Source organism: Parastagonospora nodorum, assembly GCF_000146915.1.
Source record: "Parastagonospora nodorum SN15 chromosome Unknown scaffold_6, whole genome shotgun sequence".
NCBI classification, from domain to species: domain Eukaryota; kingdom Fungi; phylum Ascomycota; class Dothideomycetes; order Pleosporales; family Phaeosphaeriaceae; genus Parastagonospora; species Parastagonospora nodorum.
This window is the reverse complement of record NW_001884554.1, coordinates 1019565-1038474: the sequence shown is the minus strand read 5'-3', so window position 1 is coordinate 1038474 and position 18910 is coordinate 1019565. Positions and strand designations below refer to the sequence as shown.

Sequence of the window (18910 nt, the reverse complement as noted above, 5' to 3'; positions counted from 1 at the left end):
CTTTTGGAGACATGCGACACAGGATACTCCAGGACCCATTTTGTTTTTCCCAAAATAACAGAAGTGGTGGTGTGTAAAGAGACAGGATTAAAGCAGAGAGGTAGTCTTTGTATACTTCGATAGCTGACAAAAGACAGTCAGATACATGAAGAAGAGAACATTTAGTTTCGCACAAGATCTGGGACAGCACATAGGCTCCTCTGTCGTGGAATTTTCGTGCCTGGAGGCACACATAGCGCGCTAGCATTTCTGTTTTAACAAAAACAGAAGATTGCGACAAAGTTAGTATAGAAAGTCCATAGACTTTTTAGAATGAATCCAGCACCTTCTACGTGAACGCTGCTGTTCATCGCGTCATTAACCTCTCTCTCCCACACCCTTAACCAGAAAGAACACAAACCTCACCCCAAAACAGACTCACCCCCGATTCGAACACTGGAGCAAAAGGATACTTGCAAACCTTACACAGTTTGTCATGCAAGTCGAACTCAACTTAATGGGTTATCACGACCACTGCGCCAAGGTAGTCAGCCTGGGGTTGCCGCCAGCACGTATTTAAGGTGTACTGGATTTGTTGGAGGAGTTGAGGTTTAGGTGGTATGTATAGAGGAATAAAGTAGGTGGGGGAGAGTGGGTTTAAGAGGTGAAGGCGCGTTTGCAATGCGTGCGAGGTGAAGGCGGGTGAGGGCATTTTTCGTGAGTACAAGGCCCATGTGGACGAGGGTATTTACAGTGAGCGCGACACGCTGCGGGGTTGCGAGGCGCTTGTTTACATGTAGGATTTGATATTTGCGTTTAGTGGTTGAATGGAAGGAAAGAGAGCAACCGACATCGAGATGTGCTTCATGTGCTTCTGGAAATATTATCCCAGGTGTACTGGCATGTTTCTTAAGGTGAGAGTGAGTTAGGAAGTTATCGGGTCCAATTATAGAAGGTCGTGAAGACTTATATGCGCAGCTCTGGAAAAGGTGGGTGGCCATACGGCAAAAGGTTGTCCATTCTAGTTCTCTACAATGTCGAAAGACCCAGAAAGCTGACATGTATCTGGACTGGTTCCATTTTGAACAGAACATCGTTCCATCACTTACTGCTTTTGGATCTCTGTATTCGCACCGCAAGAAACATTGAATTTCTAAGCAACTGCTTTGAGGAAGAAAAGGCTTTTGGTAAAGTTTGGATGGGAGAGGGCGAGGACGAGAAGTATTTGTACTTCCTCACCCGACGCTCTCCTCATATTCCGGCGGAGCATGCATATTTTCGTGCCGTGAGACCAACACAACACCCAAGTCATGAGTCGATTTTTTCTTCATTTGGATTCTGTTCTTTCACATGCGTTGACAGTCGTTCTTATTGAGCAAGCTCCCACTCGCCACTGACATGAATGTACATGACTGAGATCTTCGAAAAGAGAGGTCAAGGACTTGGAAGCCGGAAGAAACACATCGTAATCTTTCTTCGCGGTTTTTCGACAAGTACAGCACGTCGACGGCTGGTTATATACCTCTTCCGCAGGGCGCCAAGGCCCTCATCACCACCTCCGCAAGACATCACAGTAAACACACGTCATGCACAACCAAGATGTATTTCAAATGCTCTGTCTTATTGTGGTTCCCACCGAGTCATATACAATGCAAAAGCACAAACAATGCAGATTTTTATGCACCATCCCAATGCATCACCATTGTACCCATAAACCGCCATATCCTTTGCCCCATGTGTGAAATCTACCCTAAGTATTTACAGAAGAAAGCTCCTCGACCTCTTCAACCATTACGATGTGTTGCTACCATGCACACTTTTTTTTGTAATATGACGCCATCCCAGACCGCTTTGAAACGTCACCGAGGAGAGGTGAGGTTACTGAAGCCGATTTGATCGACCGGAATTATGCGATCCATAGCTCGACCGCCTAGTTGACTGCGCTGTCTGCTCTCCTTGGGAGGATCGACGAGAGTACGACCGCAGTGCTTGCCGCGCTTGTGCTCGATCAAAGCTCGCCCCGTACGGTTGCGTCGCTGGCCGCTCTCCCTGAGACTATCGACGAGAGTAAGACTGCTGCTGTGCTTGTCGCGCTTGTGCTTGATCGAAGCTCGCCCCGTAAGGTTGCGTTGCTGGCTGCTGCTGTTGTCCGTATTGCATTTGCTGTTGCTGGAAGTACTGACTCTGCGGCGTCTGAGGAGAAGGTGATGCCCATCCACCTGGCATTGCATTCGTATTCGGCGTCATCATTGGCTGTTGGAAGTAACCTTGGCCTTGGTACATCTGCTGTGGAGCCTGACTCGGGCTGGAGTACGCCATGCCCACCATACCGTGAGGAGTGCCGGGTCCAGTTGGCATTCCCATCACGCTTGGAGTTCCCATCGGCATGCCCATTACACTTGGAGTTCCAACTGACATGCCCATGACACTCGGAGCACGGGAAGGCGCACCTGCGTAGCTCCCATATGCGTACTGGCTCTGTGCCATATTTGCTTGCATTTGTAACTGCTGCTGTTGGTGCATCTCGAGCATCTGGCGTTGGCGTACTTGAGCTTCGGCCACCTGCTTTTGCTGCTGAGCAAGTAGACGTCGGTCTATTTCTGCTTGCATTGCGGGGGAGTGGCCGATGCGTGCCGCTTTGGCAGCAGCCTTCTCTTTCTCACGGGAATCAATGTACCCGGTCAATCCCTGCGAGGGCTGCTGCTTCTTGTGTTTGGTGACGCCTGACAGCAATGGAGTGCCTGTCATGCGAGCAACCTGCTCTTGCTCTTGTGCTGACAGTGACGTCGGCCGGTAATCCAAAATCGCATCGGCGCCCATGGATTGTGGGCGACTCAACGGCCGACTGGGAGGTCGGACGGCGCCTGGAGAGCCTTCAGGTGTACGCTGTAGATGCGTCCAATCACCAGATCGTTGCCGTCCTCCGAAGGGTTCGGGAGTGGATCGACCATGACCGTAGACATAATTTTGCGATTGATTTGCGCGATACTTGACCCATTCTTCTGCATCAAGCTTTGGCCTGTTATCTTGCTGCTGCTGTTGTTGTTGTGATGCTATCGTGACTGGCTGCCAAGCAACGCTTCGCGAATCCGAAGCATTTGCGGAGCCCGAGCCGCTCCGCATATGCAGCATTGTATTCGGCGTTGTCCGTCCGGAGATGTATGATTGGCGTCTTTGCTCATTGGGAGTGAGTGTGAGATTCTCTCTTGACCGCGAAAAGCTGCCGTCGTGTACTTCTTGGGTCATAGTACCACTAGTACCGGGTCGCTTGGCCTCTAGAGGAAGAGAGTACGTGGGACCAAAGTCGAATGCTGGCACATCTGCTGATGGCGGGTGTCGATTGGCGACGACCTGCGAAGCCTCTTCCTCCTCTACATCAGACTTGAGTTTGAGGTTGGGGTCACCAACAACTCTCAGTATGCCACTTCGGGGGCGATCCTGAGCTCTAGTGGGCAGTTTGCGTGGTTGAATCTCCTCGCTAGCAACGCTCGCATAATCAGGGGTGGAGCTTGAGAGGGCATCGTCATCGTCGTAGCGACTACTAGATGTGCTTTGTTGTCTGTGGAGCAATGCTTCTTGGTGGTTGAGAGCGTCGAGGGCTTCGAGATCAACTATCTCGTTTCGTAAACTGTCGAGGTTTGAGCTGTTGGTCGAGCGAGCGTCATCCTCTTTCGAGGGAGAAGGGGACCGACCTGGGACTGGTTTTCGCTGGACGTGACCGTCGCCGCTACCAGAATGCGGACGATACGGGAGCTCCTCTCGCCATTGCTGCTGCGGCATCTCCACGTGTTCAGGCACTGGAGGAGCCGCAGGTTCGTATGTAGATGATGGCTGGACAAACTCAGCATGCTCCACGTAGGGCGATGCTGGTATCGTCGCCAGCCGGCTGTTAGAGTTACGGTCTGTTGGCGGAGGCCGGGAGGGTGCGCTCAGATGCATCTGTTGGCCGTCGCCACCGTAAGCATTGTAATCAGCGCTGCGTCTGCTTTGAATGCTCTCTTGACTTCTCCAAGCAGCTGCGGCACCGGCTGCCGCGATACCTGGATTGTTGGAGGCATCAGCCATCTGCTGATACGTTGCAGGGTCGACGTCCGCGTTTGGTATCATGGCAGATGGCAGAGTGGGTCGAACGGGTGGCTGCTGGTAAGGCGCATGCTCAAGAGCCGGTGGCACATCCACTGGTCCGTGCGGCGGGGCAGACGGTGCGATGGGAAGCTGAGGCAAATTGCCTGGATCGTGGATTGGGCTTTCGTCACTATCGGAAGCCTCGCGGTAGTGGTGCGACTGTCCATTCTGGGGACCGCCGTTGAAGGACGCATGTGGTGGTGGTGCGGGCGGGAGATCAGCTCCATCCATGCCACGACCATTTCCGAGGCGTGAGGGCACGCCCTGGTACTTGTTGTAACCCTGTGCCTCAGAGACCGAGCGCTGATGCCTGGGAGACGCGAACGGAGTTGCTGCAGGAGCGGTACCCGAGCGTGGTTGGCCTTGTGGCTCAAAGTCGACACGCGCTTGTCGACTTGGAGATGAGCGGCGAGTGGATGGATTAGAGCGGACCGAGCCCTGATCATCGAATCTTAGACTATTGGCGCGCATGGAACCAGCGCCGGTGGTACGACTAACGGTATTTCTCCTGGTTGCCCTAGAACCAGGAGAGTCGGAGTCGCCCGAGTTCATGCGGGTTGAGGTGAGCTCCTTCAACTGCTTCCGCCATTGACGTTCGGACCAGGTTGAGCTGCCATCAGTGTTAATGAGGCCGACCACGTCCCAGATCTCCAAGTAGCCATAGCGCCTGCCCGAAGGCATGCCGAACATGAGACCCCGCGAGTCCAAAACGTCTGCGACGAGCTTCTTAGGGCGTCCGTAGAGGTTGAATGTGTCGAAAACAGGGAAAAGATACTGCAGCATAATCTCGAAGCCGCTGATCGCGGGTCGCACTTCAGGCATGACGAAAACAAAGCCCTCGGTCGTGCTCTCGGGGGTGGAGTGAACCGTGATTTTACCTTCGATCTTGACCAGTGTCGATTGGTCGATGAGTGGCTTAGACTGCGGGTAGATGGCATAGCACGAGTACGCGTCCTTGACCGTCGCGATGGGCTTGGTGTTTTTCTTGATCTTCTTAGAGTCGTAGAACTTGATGTCGCCCTTGAGGACTGCCTGCTTGTCGTATACGTTGGATTTCTTCTGCGTCTTCTGCAGCTTGGCGTATTCCTTCTGGTCCGGCGGAGAGACGACGCACCAGCAGCGGCGCCAGGGAGTTCCGGCACCGAAACGGACACGCACCCAATCGTCGTAGGGTGCGGCTTGACGGTCGAGCAGCGTACGGATGTTGTTCAAGGTCTTACCCTTGCCCGCAATGAGTGCTCCGGTATACGCTTCCGACAGACTCGTGTGCTCGTACATGGCAAGGCGGATACCAGCGGTCCATTGCGTCAGGGCATGGTACGAGTCGAAATGGAAAAGGTATTTGTTACTGGCCGCGGTCGATACGCTGAGGATGTTGTCGAGCTTCTTGCCGTCCTTTAGAGTCATGGAGGGGATCTGGTCCGAGTCAGCGCTGCGCCAGCTGGGCGACCGGCACACTTACCATGTGAATCGCAGCATCCGTGAGGTTGATGAACGTCGGTAGCACCTCGGCGTCGCCGCCGGCCTGGTCAAGGGCGCTGGCGTCCCATAGCGAGAGAATGGTGCCCACGAGTTGGACAAAGTATTCCTGCCATTTTCTGTCTGGCGCGGGGCGGCCACCTGCAGGCTGTCAGTGTCACCCACGGCGATGGTTCGGCAGTTTGACGTACGGGCGTCTGTGTCGTGGAACTTGAGAAAGTAGCCCTCTTGGTATAGCTTGTTGGAATGACTGTTGAGAAATGTAAAGATGCGTTGGAGCTCAGGGAGCGTGTCTGCGCCGACCTCCATGACGGGCGGTTGGTATGTCTGGATCATGGACATGGGCCGCGAGGAAGGCCGCGAGTCGGTCGAGAACTGCCGCTGGTGGTTGGGCGAGGGCGATGCACGCCCGTTGTTGTTATACGTGTCGAGCGCGGTTGCCGACAGAGCAAACGAGGGAAGAGCGGGTGACGACGGCCCCGGTGACGCTGTGTTCGAGGGCGGCTGTTTCTGCAGGTGTGCATTGCCTCCCCATTGCGACATAAAAGACAGAACTGCAGGTGAAGGCGAAATTAGCCCATGGTCTCAGACACGCAAATTGGGGCGAGCGAAGAAAGACAGCATCGTGGTGAAGTACAGTCGCATCTGTTTACCTCTCTTGGGACGTCCCATGGTGAATTCGGCGCCCACGGGCAGTTGCTTCCGTCCAAACGGAAACGTCGCTCTCGTACAGGGCACACCGCAGATGCAGTCGGCGCGTGGTCAATGGTGCTAACGGTCAGCCGTGCAACACCACGGATACACCGGCAAGGAGGACAGAGACAAGCGATCACTATATTACAGGTTCGAGTAACGACCGACTGGCAAGATGGTTGCTGCGATGCAAGGGGCTGGAGGAGTTTGAGGATTGAGAGGCGCAAAGGAGCGGCGCAGTGGTGAATGTATGTAGTCTGTACGTATGTGGTTCTTAGTCCACGGTCCGTCCGCAGTGGAGCCCTGGAGGAATTCTAGGCAATGCGACAGGCAAACAATGACGTTGCCCAAAGATCGACGCCCTGGCTGTCCTCAAGTAGGACGCGCTGACGACTAACCTGATCCACACTCCAGCCACAAGACCATCAAGACGTGTTGCTGGTGGTTCCAATCGCTGTCGCATCGCATCCGCAACACCTTCTGTTGAATACTTCCGTGCTGGGTCCCATCCTGGCCTCCTTCATGCAGCCAACACGGTCCGCCCGCGAGCTTACTCAATTGTTTCTCGTATTCGACCACGCTGGGCTTATGGGAGACTAATCGGAACCGTCCTCCGCGCGGACCACTCGGCACTTTGAGTAGCCCCTTCTGGACATGATGGTGGAGGGAATAGTGGCTGTGCCTGAGGCCGCGTGTTTGTTGGCAAGTAGAAGGAATGTAGACGCACGGAGTTAATGGTCGCACGCAGCTGTCAGAGCAACATCCCAGCACGCATGCAGAACATTCTGGGGTCGCCTGCACTGCATAGCCGAGCCTTCAGGTACCGGTACATGAAACATGCATCCATCTGCAGTCTGCGCATCTGCACACTCTGTCGAGCACATTTCGGGACATTGGGAGAACAGACTCGAGAAATCCGGTATTGCGGCCCACGGCTGGTCTGGAGCTCAAGTTAGCCTGCACTCGACTACGCATCGATCCGGAGGCGGGGAATAGCTAAACTTAGTGGCAATATCGAGCAACCCTGTTCTATTCTCGAATCGTTCGTATCATCTCATCACGTCCCGTATTTTCGCTTTTCGCGGCGAGTAGTCGCTGCCGACGTCGGGACCGCGAGATGAGAGCGAGCACACGTGACCCCAGAGCGTCCTTGGCGTCAGCGCGTCACCCCACAGAACACCAAACACGCGTGGATGACGGCGGCTGCATGCCTGAGGACGACATCTGGACGTTTCAGATCGGGAGCCTGCGGCACGCGCCCAAGTTCGATTCTCTCATTCACATCTTCTCAACGCCAATCTTGGGCATTAGCGCGTAGTTTGGTCCTTTCGCGTAGGTCATAGCTCACCTCAAGCAAGCTCGCCAGTCGCGTCACGCAAGACGCGCATCCACTAATTGGTTGTGCAGTTGCAGCACACTCGTTACTATTTCACGCATCGGACACCATGCCTCCACGCAAAAGCATGGTGCCTTCCTCAAAGAGGCGCCTCGAAAGCGAAAGCGAAAGCGTTGATCGGAGCGTGACGTCAGACATCGCGACGCCCGATCCTGCCTCGAAGAAACGCAAGATTGACTGGGCCACCATCGACCAGAAGAAGGTCTTCCCGGGCTTCAAATTATATCCTGCGAAGATCAAGACGCCAAAAGCAAACAGGAAGCAGAAGACGCGAAAGTCTACCGGCGGCATACCTACTACTGGTGACACGGGAGGATACAACAAAGATGATCCGCTAGACGCAGACATCGTGCAGAAGAACCCGTTCTCTGAAAGCCAGCTGAGTGAGACGCATTATGTTGTCAGGCCCGCAGCAGAGTGGGAGAGCACCCAACGCTATCGGAAGTTCACAATCAGCGAAGCCGAGTTCCAAGTCGGCCAGACCGTTTTTGTCTCCAAGACTGAGGAAGAGCAGGATGCCTCTAGCGCCATCAAGGACTGGATAGGAAAAGTGCTTGAAGTGCGCGCGGGCGATGCTGCTCACGTCTATCTAAGGGTCTACTGGCTCTATCGACCAGAAGATTTGCCTGACGGCCGACAACCACACCATGCCGATGGGGAGCTCATCGCCAGCAACCACATGGACATCATCGAAGCGCTGAGCGTTATCGACAGAGCCACTGTCATACACTGGGACGAAGACCTGGAAAAGTCGATGCCGTTTAAAGATCAGCTATTCTGGAGACAGACATTCGACGTGGGCAAGCCAAAGGGCAAGCAGTTGTCGAAGCTGCGTTCAATGTGTATTGATAAGGCACCCTGCAATCCCGACGAAGGCGTCGTACAGTGTCCTTCCTGCTCCAAATGGCTACACTCCCGTTGCCTCGAGGAACGAGCGGTTGCGGATGCGCAGGCGAACAACAAGACGAAAGGTCCCCGCAAATCTTCCAGTACCGATGTCGATTTTTCCGCAACCCTCACCACCCTCGGCGAATTGGGACCTACATACCTTACAGTCACCGACCACCGGCCCAAGCAGGAGCCCAAACACTTTAACGTCGACATCAAGTGCCTGATCTGTAACGCGCTCATAGAAGGGGCCGCCGATGATCTTCCACCCGAGAACGTCGCATACGACCCTATAATCCTGCCCTCCCGAGAAGCAGCGCCTGCGAAACTCGAAGACGCAGACTCGGTGATTGGCAAAGATGAAAACACACCGGCCCCCGCGAGCCCGGCAGCTGCACCTGGTGAGAGCACCACCGAGCCTACTCCCGAGTAGTTGACTAAGTCCCCTGCGTAGTCAAACGAGGCCGAGGACGTCCTAGGAAGTACCCCAGGCCAAGCCTTGGCGAAGCTCCAGCGGAGTTGGTGGAGTCCTCGATTGATATGACTGAGGCCGTTTTCAAGCCGGAGGACCAGACACCTGCTGCAGCACTTGTCAGCAAGTCTGTGTTCCAGTCTGGCTTTCGCTCGATCAAGAGGTTGCTCTGGAGGACCGAGGCTGTTTGATCGAGCGCGCGAGCCTAGAACAGTCTTGCGCGAAACACATGTAAATCATTCCTACTTCTATTTGATACCCTTTTGCTACATGTTCAATACGTGGGGCATTTTGGGCGGATCTCTCTGACGCGATTGTACATTTCCACAGTTCCTAGTTCGAGCATGCCATCAATTTGTGGCTTTGTAGAGTTCAAGTGCGCACACTCTAGTCTAGCAGTTCTAAACAAACACTGCGCAATTCCTCACAATGAAGTACTGCATCGCTTCCAGATCACCATCTCCAACAACCTTGCTTAATCAATACATTGAACAATCCAAAGCTTTTCAGTCATTGACGAGGCCGTCGATAGGATGCAGCAAAATTTCGTTCGCGCTTGCCGAAGAAACTACACATCGGTTGAGTAGAAGGGCTGCTTTTGCTACTTGCGGCGAACAAGTAGCAGCATTTGGCCCCTAGGGAATTAAGAAACTGCACAGCGCCCTTGCAACACCCTAATCAGTCAAGTATGAGCGCACTTTGAGACGAAACGCGCCAGACTCAATTCTCCAACAAGTAGTGAAAAGGGCCCTTGAGCCAGCAACAGACATACATCACCCTCACAACGGCCCTGCCATATTTACTAAGAGGTGATATAGACGCTTTCGATCGAATCGGGACATTACGCAAAACTGTAGGAACATGAAACAGTCACCACAGCAGATCCGGGAAATATATCACGAGAACACCGACAGCAGCCAAAACAGCAATAAATCTATAATCTTTCATGTTTCTTTCTAACAAAATGACTAGTTAGGTAAGTTATCATTCTCGCCCTCCCAGAAAAAAAGCCAGGGCTTGATAAAAGGGGGTATAATGCCCACTGGTTACATAAAACGCCACCGCTGAATGCTAATGCCCCTATGCTCCGATGCGCCCTCCCTGCATTACGAGAGTGGCAATGTGAACCATAAACGCCATAGAAAATGCATAATGTTCCTTCCCGTATTCCCGTTTCTCATTACCCCCTCCCTCCTCTTCAGCCTATTCGATAGGCAACTTCCCCTTGCCCACCTTCATCTTAACGATCAATCTCGGCTTGTCGCCTCCATACTTATCCCACTGCACGAGCCCAGTCTTCCTCCCACTCTTCGGCTCCAGACTCTGCCTCTTAAGCGGCCTATCGCTATCGTCAACTTGCAGCTTTCTCTTGCGATCGTTTGTGAATCGTGCGAGCAGTTCCGGGCGCAGGAAAAGCTTGACGATCTTGCGCTTCTGCTTTGGCCCCTTAGGCGTCGCAGATGAGGAGGCAGGCGTGGGGGCCTTGATTGTAGGGACGGCTGCTGCGCTGGGTCGGGGAGAGGGGGCGGCTGAAGGTCGAGGAGAGGGCGCAGCGGACGGTCGGGGCGAGGGTGCTGCTGATGCTCTGGCAGAGGCGGATGCCGGGCCGAGCTTTGTCTTGATCTTGAGTTTGGTCGTTGTCGTTGGAAGCGGGATGGGAGAGTGAATGGCTGGTGGTGTAGAGATGCCAGTTGGAATGCTGACAGGCGCTGGCGCAGGTCGTGATGGTGCCGCAACGACAGGTGCAGGAGGCGCAGGTGGTGGAACTGGTGTCTTTACAACAGGTGCCGGAGTCGCCGGCTTCGAGGGCGGTGCTACCACCGGTGCGGGTGAGGGCTTTGGCGTTGGTGCTCGAGACTCGGGCTTGGCAGCTGCCGGAGTAGGTGCACGAGATGCCTTTGCCGACTCTGGTAAAGACGTTGGAGAGTTGACGACCGGTGGGGAGAACATTCCCGACTGCTGTCTCGACTTGGGTGGTCCCGGGTCGGCCGATGGAGGCGGAGGCGATCCAGCTGGCTTCAGCTTTAGCGACATCTTCAGTTTCGGTGCAGACACCGGTGGTGGGGCTTGGACGACAGGTGCCATCGGCACCAAGGGTACGGGTGCAACCACATCTTCGACAACCGGGACATGAGCTGGCTTCGACCTCTTTCGGTAGGCGCCTGTTTGTGTGAAGCGTAGGCGACCTTGTCCGAGGTTCTCCATTCTCCAGTAGCGTGGCATACGCAGAACGATAGGCAGTGTGTTGCGCTTGAGATGGTCGAATACCATGTTACAGAAGTCCAGGAGTTCCAACATATCGCTGGTCGACAAGGTCTTGGAATTCAAAGCCTCCTCGAGTGCATCCTTCAAGGTCTGGTTGTTTTGAAGGTCTGTCTTCAATCCTCGCTGGGCACCGTTCAGGTTCTGTCGGGCAAGCTGGCTGGCACGGTCCGAGTTATCGGCATCTGTCTCAACTACCAGACCACCAAGAGTATTGTCGGCGGGCTTCTCTGGCGTGTAGACATCGCCTGTCGCAATTTGACCGATCGCAAAGCTGAAGACACGTAGAAGCTGCTTCCTGAAATATGGCGACGGATCAGATCGAATGTCGTGCATCAAGAACTTCAAGACTGCATCCTTCCGCAACATACCAAGCCGTACCAGACAGTCCCATGCCTTCAGTCGCACATTGTCAGCATTGCCAAGCTGGGCATACTGCAGGAACTCGGATGGCTTAAAGGGAGTGACGCGATTCATGATGAGCTTGCGAGCGCAGTCAAGTGCAGTTGTCGTGTACACGTTCTGGTACGTGGGTATCCATTCATCGAGACGCTGATGACGTGTGAGCTCTTCGATGGCCTTCTTGGTGAACTCAAACTCGTCGCGCTCTGTCTCGGCGTCGAACAGCTCCATATCACCACTCTTATTGGCGGTGAGACAATCTGCCAGACAGTGCATCAGAGTCGAGATGTAGTAGTCGTCACTGTATTCGTTTCCCCTGTTGTCATTGTAACGAATGATGTCGAGCAGGAAACGCTTTGCTTCCAGAGGTGCTCTTCCATCCTCGCCCTTGATCTTGGAGATTGCTTTTGGGATAGCGCATTGTATCAGATACAAGCTTCGGTCTGAAAAGTCATTCGATCGCGTCATTGGGGAACCTGGGATGCAGAAGAGCTCGCGGAAAGCCTTCTTAAGATGGTACAGCCCCGTCCATTCCGTTCGCTTCAAGGCGCTCTGAGCCATGACATCGGCAGCATATGTCCGAATACCATGGAAATATCGATTGTCCATGAGCGTTTTGACCAGGAATGTAGAGATCAATCTATGCCCTTCCTTGCTGGCCAGAAACTGTATGGATTCGTACTGCGCAACAACGTCCTTATCTTGTTGTAGCTGAGAAACGTACATATAAGATGGCATGTCATTGATGTGCGCTCGACATATCCACTCAAAGTCAGCGTCGATGCGGATCCACTCGTAAGCTTCTCCCTCCATCTTGGCCTCGTCTTCAGCAGGCCAGTCGCTGAGTCGCCATTCTTCTTGCTCTTTTGCTGTTCCAAAGACATCGCCCAGCATGTAGAAGGTGACATCCTCTTGAGCTTCGCCTGACGCATCAAGCCCAGCCGCGGCAGCCTGTCGTTCTTTGTTCAGGCGATTCCGCTTCAGGCGCTTGTACTTTGTATTGTAGGGAATCTCGACCTTTACATTAGATGAGTTGATATCAACAATATGCTCGTATGGTGTGCCATCAGCTTCGTGTATCCGAATGGTCATAGGACCGACGAAAGTCGGGAACTCATTCCCATGCAGAAAGCCATGTGCGCTCTCTTTCGCTTCTCGCATAAAGTCGTCGGCTGATAGAGCGTTCTCAATGGTTGTGACGGTCGAATCTGCCTGTATCTGTCGAATTTGAAGTTGCACGACTTGCTTCTTCTTGTTGAACGACGGAAAGCACTCGAAGTTGGGGCATCCTGATCCCACAACCCACTGACTGAAGAAAGAGTCGAGCTTCTGATGCCCGACCTTCTCACATATGTCGAGGAAGTCTTCTGTCGTGATCGCGCCATTGTCGTATTTGCCTTGACGGGCATTGAACAATAGTCGGTAGAGACATCGATCAACACCATTCTTCCCACTCTGTTTGACCAATCGGTTGTGTAGGATGGAGAGAACCATGAGGGACTTGAGTTCCATGAATTCTTGCTCGGCGTGATCCAGCTGCAGGTATTGGCCGAGGCGTTGCAGCGAAGGCCGCTTCTTGTCCATCTGTATGACCTTGTCGACCATCAACTTTTGGCGGAATCTCCAGTCGTTTCGGCCAAAGAGCTCGCGCAAGTAGAGCTCGGCCATGAACCAAGAGGCCCCAACGATTATCCAATAGTCATAGATGTCTCGTGCAATAACGTCGACTCCAATCCATTGGCTGGCAACCGCGTGTACCAAGACCCTGGTGGTGTGTTCAAGTGGCTCCCAGATCGTCTCTGGAAATAGCAGCCTGGAGCTACAGATGGAGAAGGAGGCAGTATGGGAAGCGTCGCAGTCGAGGTCGTCCACGAAGGCAAGCTTGTACGCATTGCCGAATGCGTAACTTTGGAACCGTTCTGTGAAGCTGTCGAGAGCTCTTGCAAGCATCATAGCGCTGTTGCGCACCTCGTCTTCCCTGCCGGGCAGACAAAAGGCGTGTACTTTGATGGCGCTCTCGGCGAGACGTTCTTCGTCGGCAAGATCGCGGTAGTCGGAGAGGTCCACGTGCTCGAATGGGCCGATGACGAATCCAACATGCTGGGGGAGGACAAGGGATTCGCACGTGAAGCTGGCAGTCTTGCGCGAGGAGTCTGCGGGATCCAGAATCTGCAGAATGTTAGCACCATGTTGGCGCTGGTCACACAAAAGTACATACGTCGTCGGTCAGAACGCCAGAACAGATGACTTGCATCTCCATGGCCTTCTCCTCTTCGGAGAACCCTGCATCGTCATCTGAGTCAGACATGACACTGTCCGCCTTGTCTACTCCATTGACAAGCGCCTGGCCGGTGCCTGATCCTGGTGAGTGCTTGCTGAGCGCATCGCCCATGGTACGCGGATACCGGATGGCCACGTCGAAGGGACACCTAGTCTCGCCGTCGTCTATGCAAGGAAACAGGCAGGATGCGGTGCCGGGAAAGGGCGAGTTGCGCGTGTAGGCATGCGGGAAACGGGAGTCTCCATCCTCGACGCCGGCAAAATGCAGCCCGTCCCTGAAGTCGTCCAAGATATAGTCTATCTCCACCTTGAGCGGGGCGTAAAAGGTGCCCTGCGCATCGAGAGGCTGGCCGGCTTCCTCGGGCTTCACTTCCCGTATCTTGACGCTGTCGGGCAAGTACACGACCAGCTCGTCCGCGCCTTCGTTGACATGTCGCTGGATCCGGTCTTTGGGGAAGTGGTATTGGCCGAGGTCGGTGCCGGGGTACAGTGTCATGCGCTGGTGCAGGTTCGAGTAGTTGAAGCTCGCCGTCTGTCCCTCAATCTTGATTTGGGTCGGTTTGAGCTGCCTAGCGTTGAGGATGACCTCGCGCAGCTGCCCTCTCTCGGGTAATATGTCGAGTGTCGTCTTTCCCGTGACCTGGCGCGGACAGAAGCTGATGTCGAGCTCCAGCGTCTGCTTCAATAGCTGGAAAGTGTCGCCCGTCGAGGCGTCGTCCGGGGCGGCGGCGATCTCGAGGGGCGGCGCCATGATGGGCGACGTGATCCCAAAGGTGCGGCGGTTGATGTCGGCGGTAGTCGAGGTCGTGGTCGTTGGGTGATATCAGGGTCGGGCGCGTTCTTCGAAGGAACAGCGACAATGAGACGGGGCCGTGCGCAGCGGCTCAACTTCCGCGCTCACTAGCGCACTTCACGGCTCGACGTCACTCACTACACGCGAACTTCTTCACAGAAAGACGACAGCTGCTATGCTGTCTTTTGCTTCACTTTCTTCGTTCGAGCTGATTCTACCGTGCTTCTTTACTTAATTTGTATTCGCTTCCATCCAACCATGACTTCCCGTGTATGTCCTTTCTGCACAACAAAGACTCTCTTCTCTCCAAACAGGTCGAAGACATTTGAACCATGCATACTTACTCCATAGACTACACTCCTTCACGCACTCTTCAATATGGTCTCGATGCTTTCCCTGATGGCCATGGACGATACCGCATCTCTTTTGTGGTGTAGGCTGACTCCTCGGGACCTCCTCTCCGCCGCATCTGAAAAAGACCACTTCTTCTTCAAGTCTGACGTCGACGTCGACTCTCCATTACTAGAAGATATCTCTTCAGCAGGTCCTATCGCAACTCCTCATTGATATAGTGCGTAAGCACCACCACTGGTTTCCTCTCCAGAGTGCGTTTCTGCAGGCTCGAACTAAGACGCATTGATAACGTATAGCCCTTTGGACAGAACAGCTCATTGATATGGATGCTCGTGATGTTAGGGGACGTTGCCAGGACTGACAAGCTGTCCTAATTCCAGTATCCTTGCTCATGGAATTCAAAGGGCCAATACAAGACGTGGAGCCGAATGATTCGCACAGCTTGTATCTGCTCCTGGGTAAGCTCCTCCAAGAAATGTCGAACAGTGGATGGGTCGAAGAAAGCAAAGGCGTTCCCTGAGTAAAGCAAACGCGCAGTCTCAGCATGAATGCGTCGCCAAACTCGGGTGAGGGCGAAGACGTGTGGCTGAGTTGCGCGGCTTATGTGACAGTGACACGAACGACCGAGATTGCAGCGACCAAGCCGACTGCGATAACGAAGACAAGGCAGAGAGCGATCAGCTTGATCCTCCCAGAAACGACATTCTCAGGAAGAGGGTGAGGAAGGAGGAGAGTGTGGGTTGAGACAAGAGATGGTAACTTGGGGTAGAAGTATCGCGATACCAAGGCGCTAGCGAGTTGAGTTTCTAGCCTTCATCGATTGTTGCACATGTTACGAAATACCCCGTCGTAGAGCTTCCTCCGCCAGATTTACGCCGCTAAGAAATACATCATGCTTCAGCCAGACGAGACCCCCAACGGGACGCGCGGACGCTCGACCGTCTCTACGCTCTGGAAGCTCAGCAGGTCAGAATTATGACGACAAATATCCACCTTCATGTTCCGCCCGCCCGTCCACGCCCAGACACCACCCACCCATGTCGTATCAACCGTACGTCCGTCATAGTAGTAGTCCCATATCTGCACATTCCTGAGTCCAGTTAGGCGCGACAAGTACCTAAGATCCGACGCCTTCAACGCCTTGCGCTCATTGATCATATTCGTCCTCGAAAAGATTTGCAGCGCCAGAGTCCGGATAGCAGCCTTTTGCTCGGTGCTGTGGTCATTGAGGAACTTGTGGACAGATTTCGTGGTACTGAAGGCGAAGATATTGTGCGAGTAGACGATGAGGTGGGTTTCGGAGTAGACCTGGCGGCTCGTGCGCAACAGAGCCAGGAGATTGTCGGTGTCGGGACCAAAGTGCAGCTTTCCGGTAGTTTCGTACAGGGCGTGATGGTTGCCGCCCAGGGCGTACTTGTAGATTAGGTTGCGGAGTTCAGCGGGTAGGGCGAGGAGGGGTGACATTGGCACGACACTGCCACTGCTGCATGGTGAGCGTTTGGGTCAGTGAAATGGAAGGTGCGACCTACGACGTGGGCGTCGACATGTTGGATATTGGTGCAGCCAAGAAGTTCTATCAACCGCGAGCAGTGGTATTGGTCAGGAGAACGGTGAGATGTTACGGATGCGCAGTTCACGTTTGGCATTGGCATGTGTGATGGTGCAGCGCGCTAGTGTGATGCACTAGTGAGGGCTGCACCTTCCAATGTTCACCATCAACGCCGCGGCATGACGACAGGAGAAGTTCCAGTTAATTTGGGTTGTATTTCATGCTTGTTACGCATCGTAGAGACATGGCTTCTTCGCCAGTCAACCACCAGTTGACATCCAGTTCATACTGATCATACTGCTTGCGGGTGCAGTTCCTTCGCCAGTTCCATCATTTGCCCAAAGTCACCTCTCCAGGCACTCTGAGGTTTGCCTGGGCCAGGGCGTCCAGCGAGCCCTCCCTCAGGGAGCTGGCCACAATATCCATCTTGGTCTCGAACCATGATCTTGACTCCTGGAGAGCCTTGACTAGCCAGGGTGTACATATCGACGAGTAGACGCACAAGTCGATAAGAAGGCGGATGTTCGTCCATGATCTCGATTCTTTTAAGTCCACTGAAACCAATGATAGACTTCAGATACGTGGCCTCATAGTCATCCCACTCGTACGGGTACAACTGGCCTCCAACGGTCTCCAACTTTAGAAACGCTATAGCCGCCTTTTGGTCTTGCGTGCGACTCTGAAGGAACGCCTGGAAAGTTCCACGGTCCCGGAAGACGAATGTTCCCTGGTCGAATGGAATCATCCGGGTCTCGGTATGTAGTTGGCGGTTGACCAAAAGGAGAGGCATACTGGGCTCCACAAAGCCGAGGAGGTCTGTTTCAATGTAGCCGTAGAAACGTATGGCGCCGTGTTCAAGGGCGACTTCGGTTTGGAGATCATGGGGGTCGTTGAAAACATATTCGTATATGGCGTTCCTGAGCTCGGCTGGAAGACAGAGAAGCAGTGAAGCCGGTGTACTGCAGCGATTAGTAGCAGGTTGGTGAGCAGGCAGGTGCGACATACGTGTTGGTTTCGGACATGTTCGACTGGTTAACGATGCCTAAGGTTAATTTTACACTTGGCAAGTGGCGTCGAGCGGACATGGTGAGAGCCAGAGGTAGAATTGGTAAACATGGGAACTGCTAGCGCCGCGCGCTAGTGGGACACTAGCAGAGAACACTTTCACCGACAACACCTAGGGGAGTGCAAGACCGCAACGAACGCGCTAACTGCTTCTGCGTGTACCAGCTTACGAAACATCACGCCGTAACTTGTTATGTGAAGACGCCAACGCTGATGTTATACTAGACAAAGATTAAGTTGTATCAAACGTTGCTCAGACCATGGGGCGACCACGTCTCGAGAAAAACAAGGGGACCATACGGCCGCCTCGGGCCCGGACGGGACGCAGCTCCTGTGCGCTGACCTTGACATACGGAGACCACTCGAAGCCTATCCTGCTTATTACATTAACCCATTTCGGCATGCAGCATTTCCGATTCGACGCATAGTCCAATATCTCAACTTCCTCGAGCCCGGTCAAACCAGCCAAGCACTCAAAATCTGCTGCCTTCAACTGCATCTATGCGGTGTCATAGAGCATCCGCGTGCTCGCGAACTTGCGCAGCATTATTGATCGGATAGCAGATTTTTTAACTAGAGTGCGGGTTAGAAAGAACTCGCGCATTGATTGCTAGGAGTTGAACTGAAAGATGCTGGTCACATACGATAAGGTTTATGTTTCTGCGTGGGTTTGTCGGCATACGAATAGCAGAGACAGGTGGGATGCCCGTAAGTGCTACCGCACAATATTCCGTCTTCGATATGGAGCTGGTAGCGGCCGTTTCTGAAGCCGTGCTTGTAGATTTCGCCTCGTAGTTCCCTAGATAAGGCGAGGAGCGTTGAGCCTTGCATATTACCGGCGCTTGAGTTTGGACACCTTCGAGTGTTCAGTTAGGTTCAGAATTGAGATCTATCATGACTGTGTCATCATACCTTTTCGATGCTTGGAATGGCAATTGTTGGGATAGAGAGAACTTCAGGTGCGGGCGCAGAAATGACGAGGGGAAGTTGATGTGAGGGGTACGCATGAAGCCAGTGCAACGTTTGTAACCTGTACCTTGCTAGCAAATGCAAATGTAGAACTGGATTGAGTAATTTTCTATCAAAGCTCTCGGAGAATATCTTGGGGTTTATGATTGTGTAAGAGCATACATTAATCTGATATTGAATCCTTTCGAGATGTTGCATAGCTTG

General features: G+C 53.5%; 7 protein-coding genes across 7 annotated transcripts; 2 read left to right on the top strand and 5 right to left on the bottom strand.

Moving 5' to 3' along the window:
• Positions 1 to 2034: 2034 nt before the first annotated feature.
• On the bottom strand, positions 2035 to 5919 carry SNOG_04575 (hypothetical protein; the record flags this gene model as incomplete). The annotated part of the gene is made up of 3 exons (XM_001794938.1): positions 2035 to 5520; positions 5567 to 5724; positions 5775 to 5919. 3 exons carry the CDS (start codon positions 5917 to 5919, stop codon positions 2035 to 2037), a joined length of 3789 nt encoding a protein of 1262 aa, XP_001794990.1.
• A 1802-nt stretch (positions 5920 to 7721) lies between these two features.
• On the top strand, positions 7722 to 9223 carry SNOG_04574 (hypothetical protein; the record flags this gene model as incomplete). The annotated part of the gene is made up of 2 exons (XM_001794937.1): positions 7722 to 8989; positions 9040 to 9223. 2 exons carry the CDS (start codon positions 7722 to 7724, stop codon positions 9221 to 9223), a joined length of 1452 nt encoding a protein of 483 aa, XP_001794989.1.
• A 1012-nt stretch (positions 9224 to 10235) lies between these two features.
• On the bottom strand, positions 10236 to 14727 carry SNOG_04573 (hypothetical protein; the record flags this gene model as incomplete). Its single annotated transcript, XM_001794936.1, has 2 exons — positions 10236 to 13865; positions 13915 to 14727. The coding sequence occupies 2 exons, from the start codon at positions 14725 to 14727 to the stop codon at positions 10236 to 10238; spliced, it is 4443 nt and encodes a 1480-aa protein (XP_001794988.1).
• A 300-nt stretch (positions 14728 to 15027) lies between these two features.
• SNOG_04572 (hypothetical protein) lies at positions 15028 to 15336 on the top strand (the record flags this gene model as incomplete). Its single annotated transcript, XM_001794935.1, has 2 exons — positions 15028 to 15039; positions 15121 to 15336. 2 exons carry the CDS (start codon positions 15028 to 15030, stop codon positions 15334 to 15336), a joined length of 228 nt encoding a protein of 75 aa, XP_001794987.1.
• Positions 15337 to 16020: 684 nt separating this feature from the next.
• On the bottom strand, positions 16021 to 16669 carry SNOG_04571 (hypothetical protein; the record flags this gene model as incomplete). The annotated part of the gene is made up of 2 exons (XM_001794934.1): positions 16021 to 16603; positions 16653 to 16669. The coding sequence occupies 2 exons, from the start codon at positions 16667 to 16669 to the stop codon at positions 16021 to 16023; spliced, it is 600 nt and encodes a 199-aa protein (XP_001794986.1).
• Positions 16670 to 16964: 295 nt separating this feature from the next.
• Positions 16965 to 17757, bottom strand: SNOG_04570 (hypothetical protein; the record flags this gene model as incomplete). The annotated part of the gene is made up of 2 exons (XM_001794933.1): positions 16965 to 17631; positions 17678 to 17757. The coding sequence occupies 2 exons, from the start codon at positions 17755 to 17757 to the stop codon at positions 16965 to 16967; spliced, it is 747 nt and encodes a 248-aa protein (XP_001794985.1).
• Positions 17758 to 18236: 479 nt separating this feature from the next.
• Positions 18237 to 18744, bottom strand: SNOG_04569 (hypothetical protein; the record flags this gene model as incomplete). The annotated part of the gene is made up of 3 exons (XM_001794932.1): positions 18237 to 18310; positions 18382 to 18593; positions 18650 to 18744. 3 exons carry the CDS (start codon positions 18742 to 18744, stop codon positions 18237 to 18239), a joined length of 381 nt encoding a protein of 126 aa, XP_001794984.1.
• Positions 18745 to 18910: the final 166 nt, after the last annotated feature.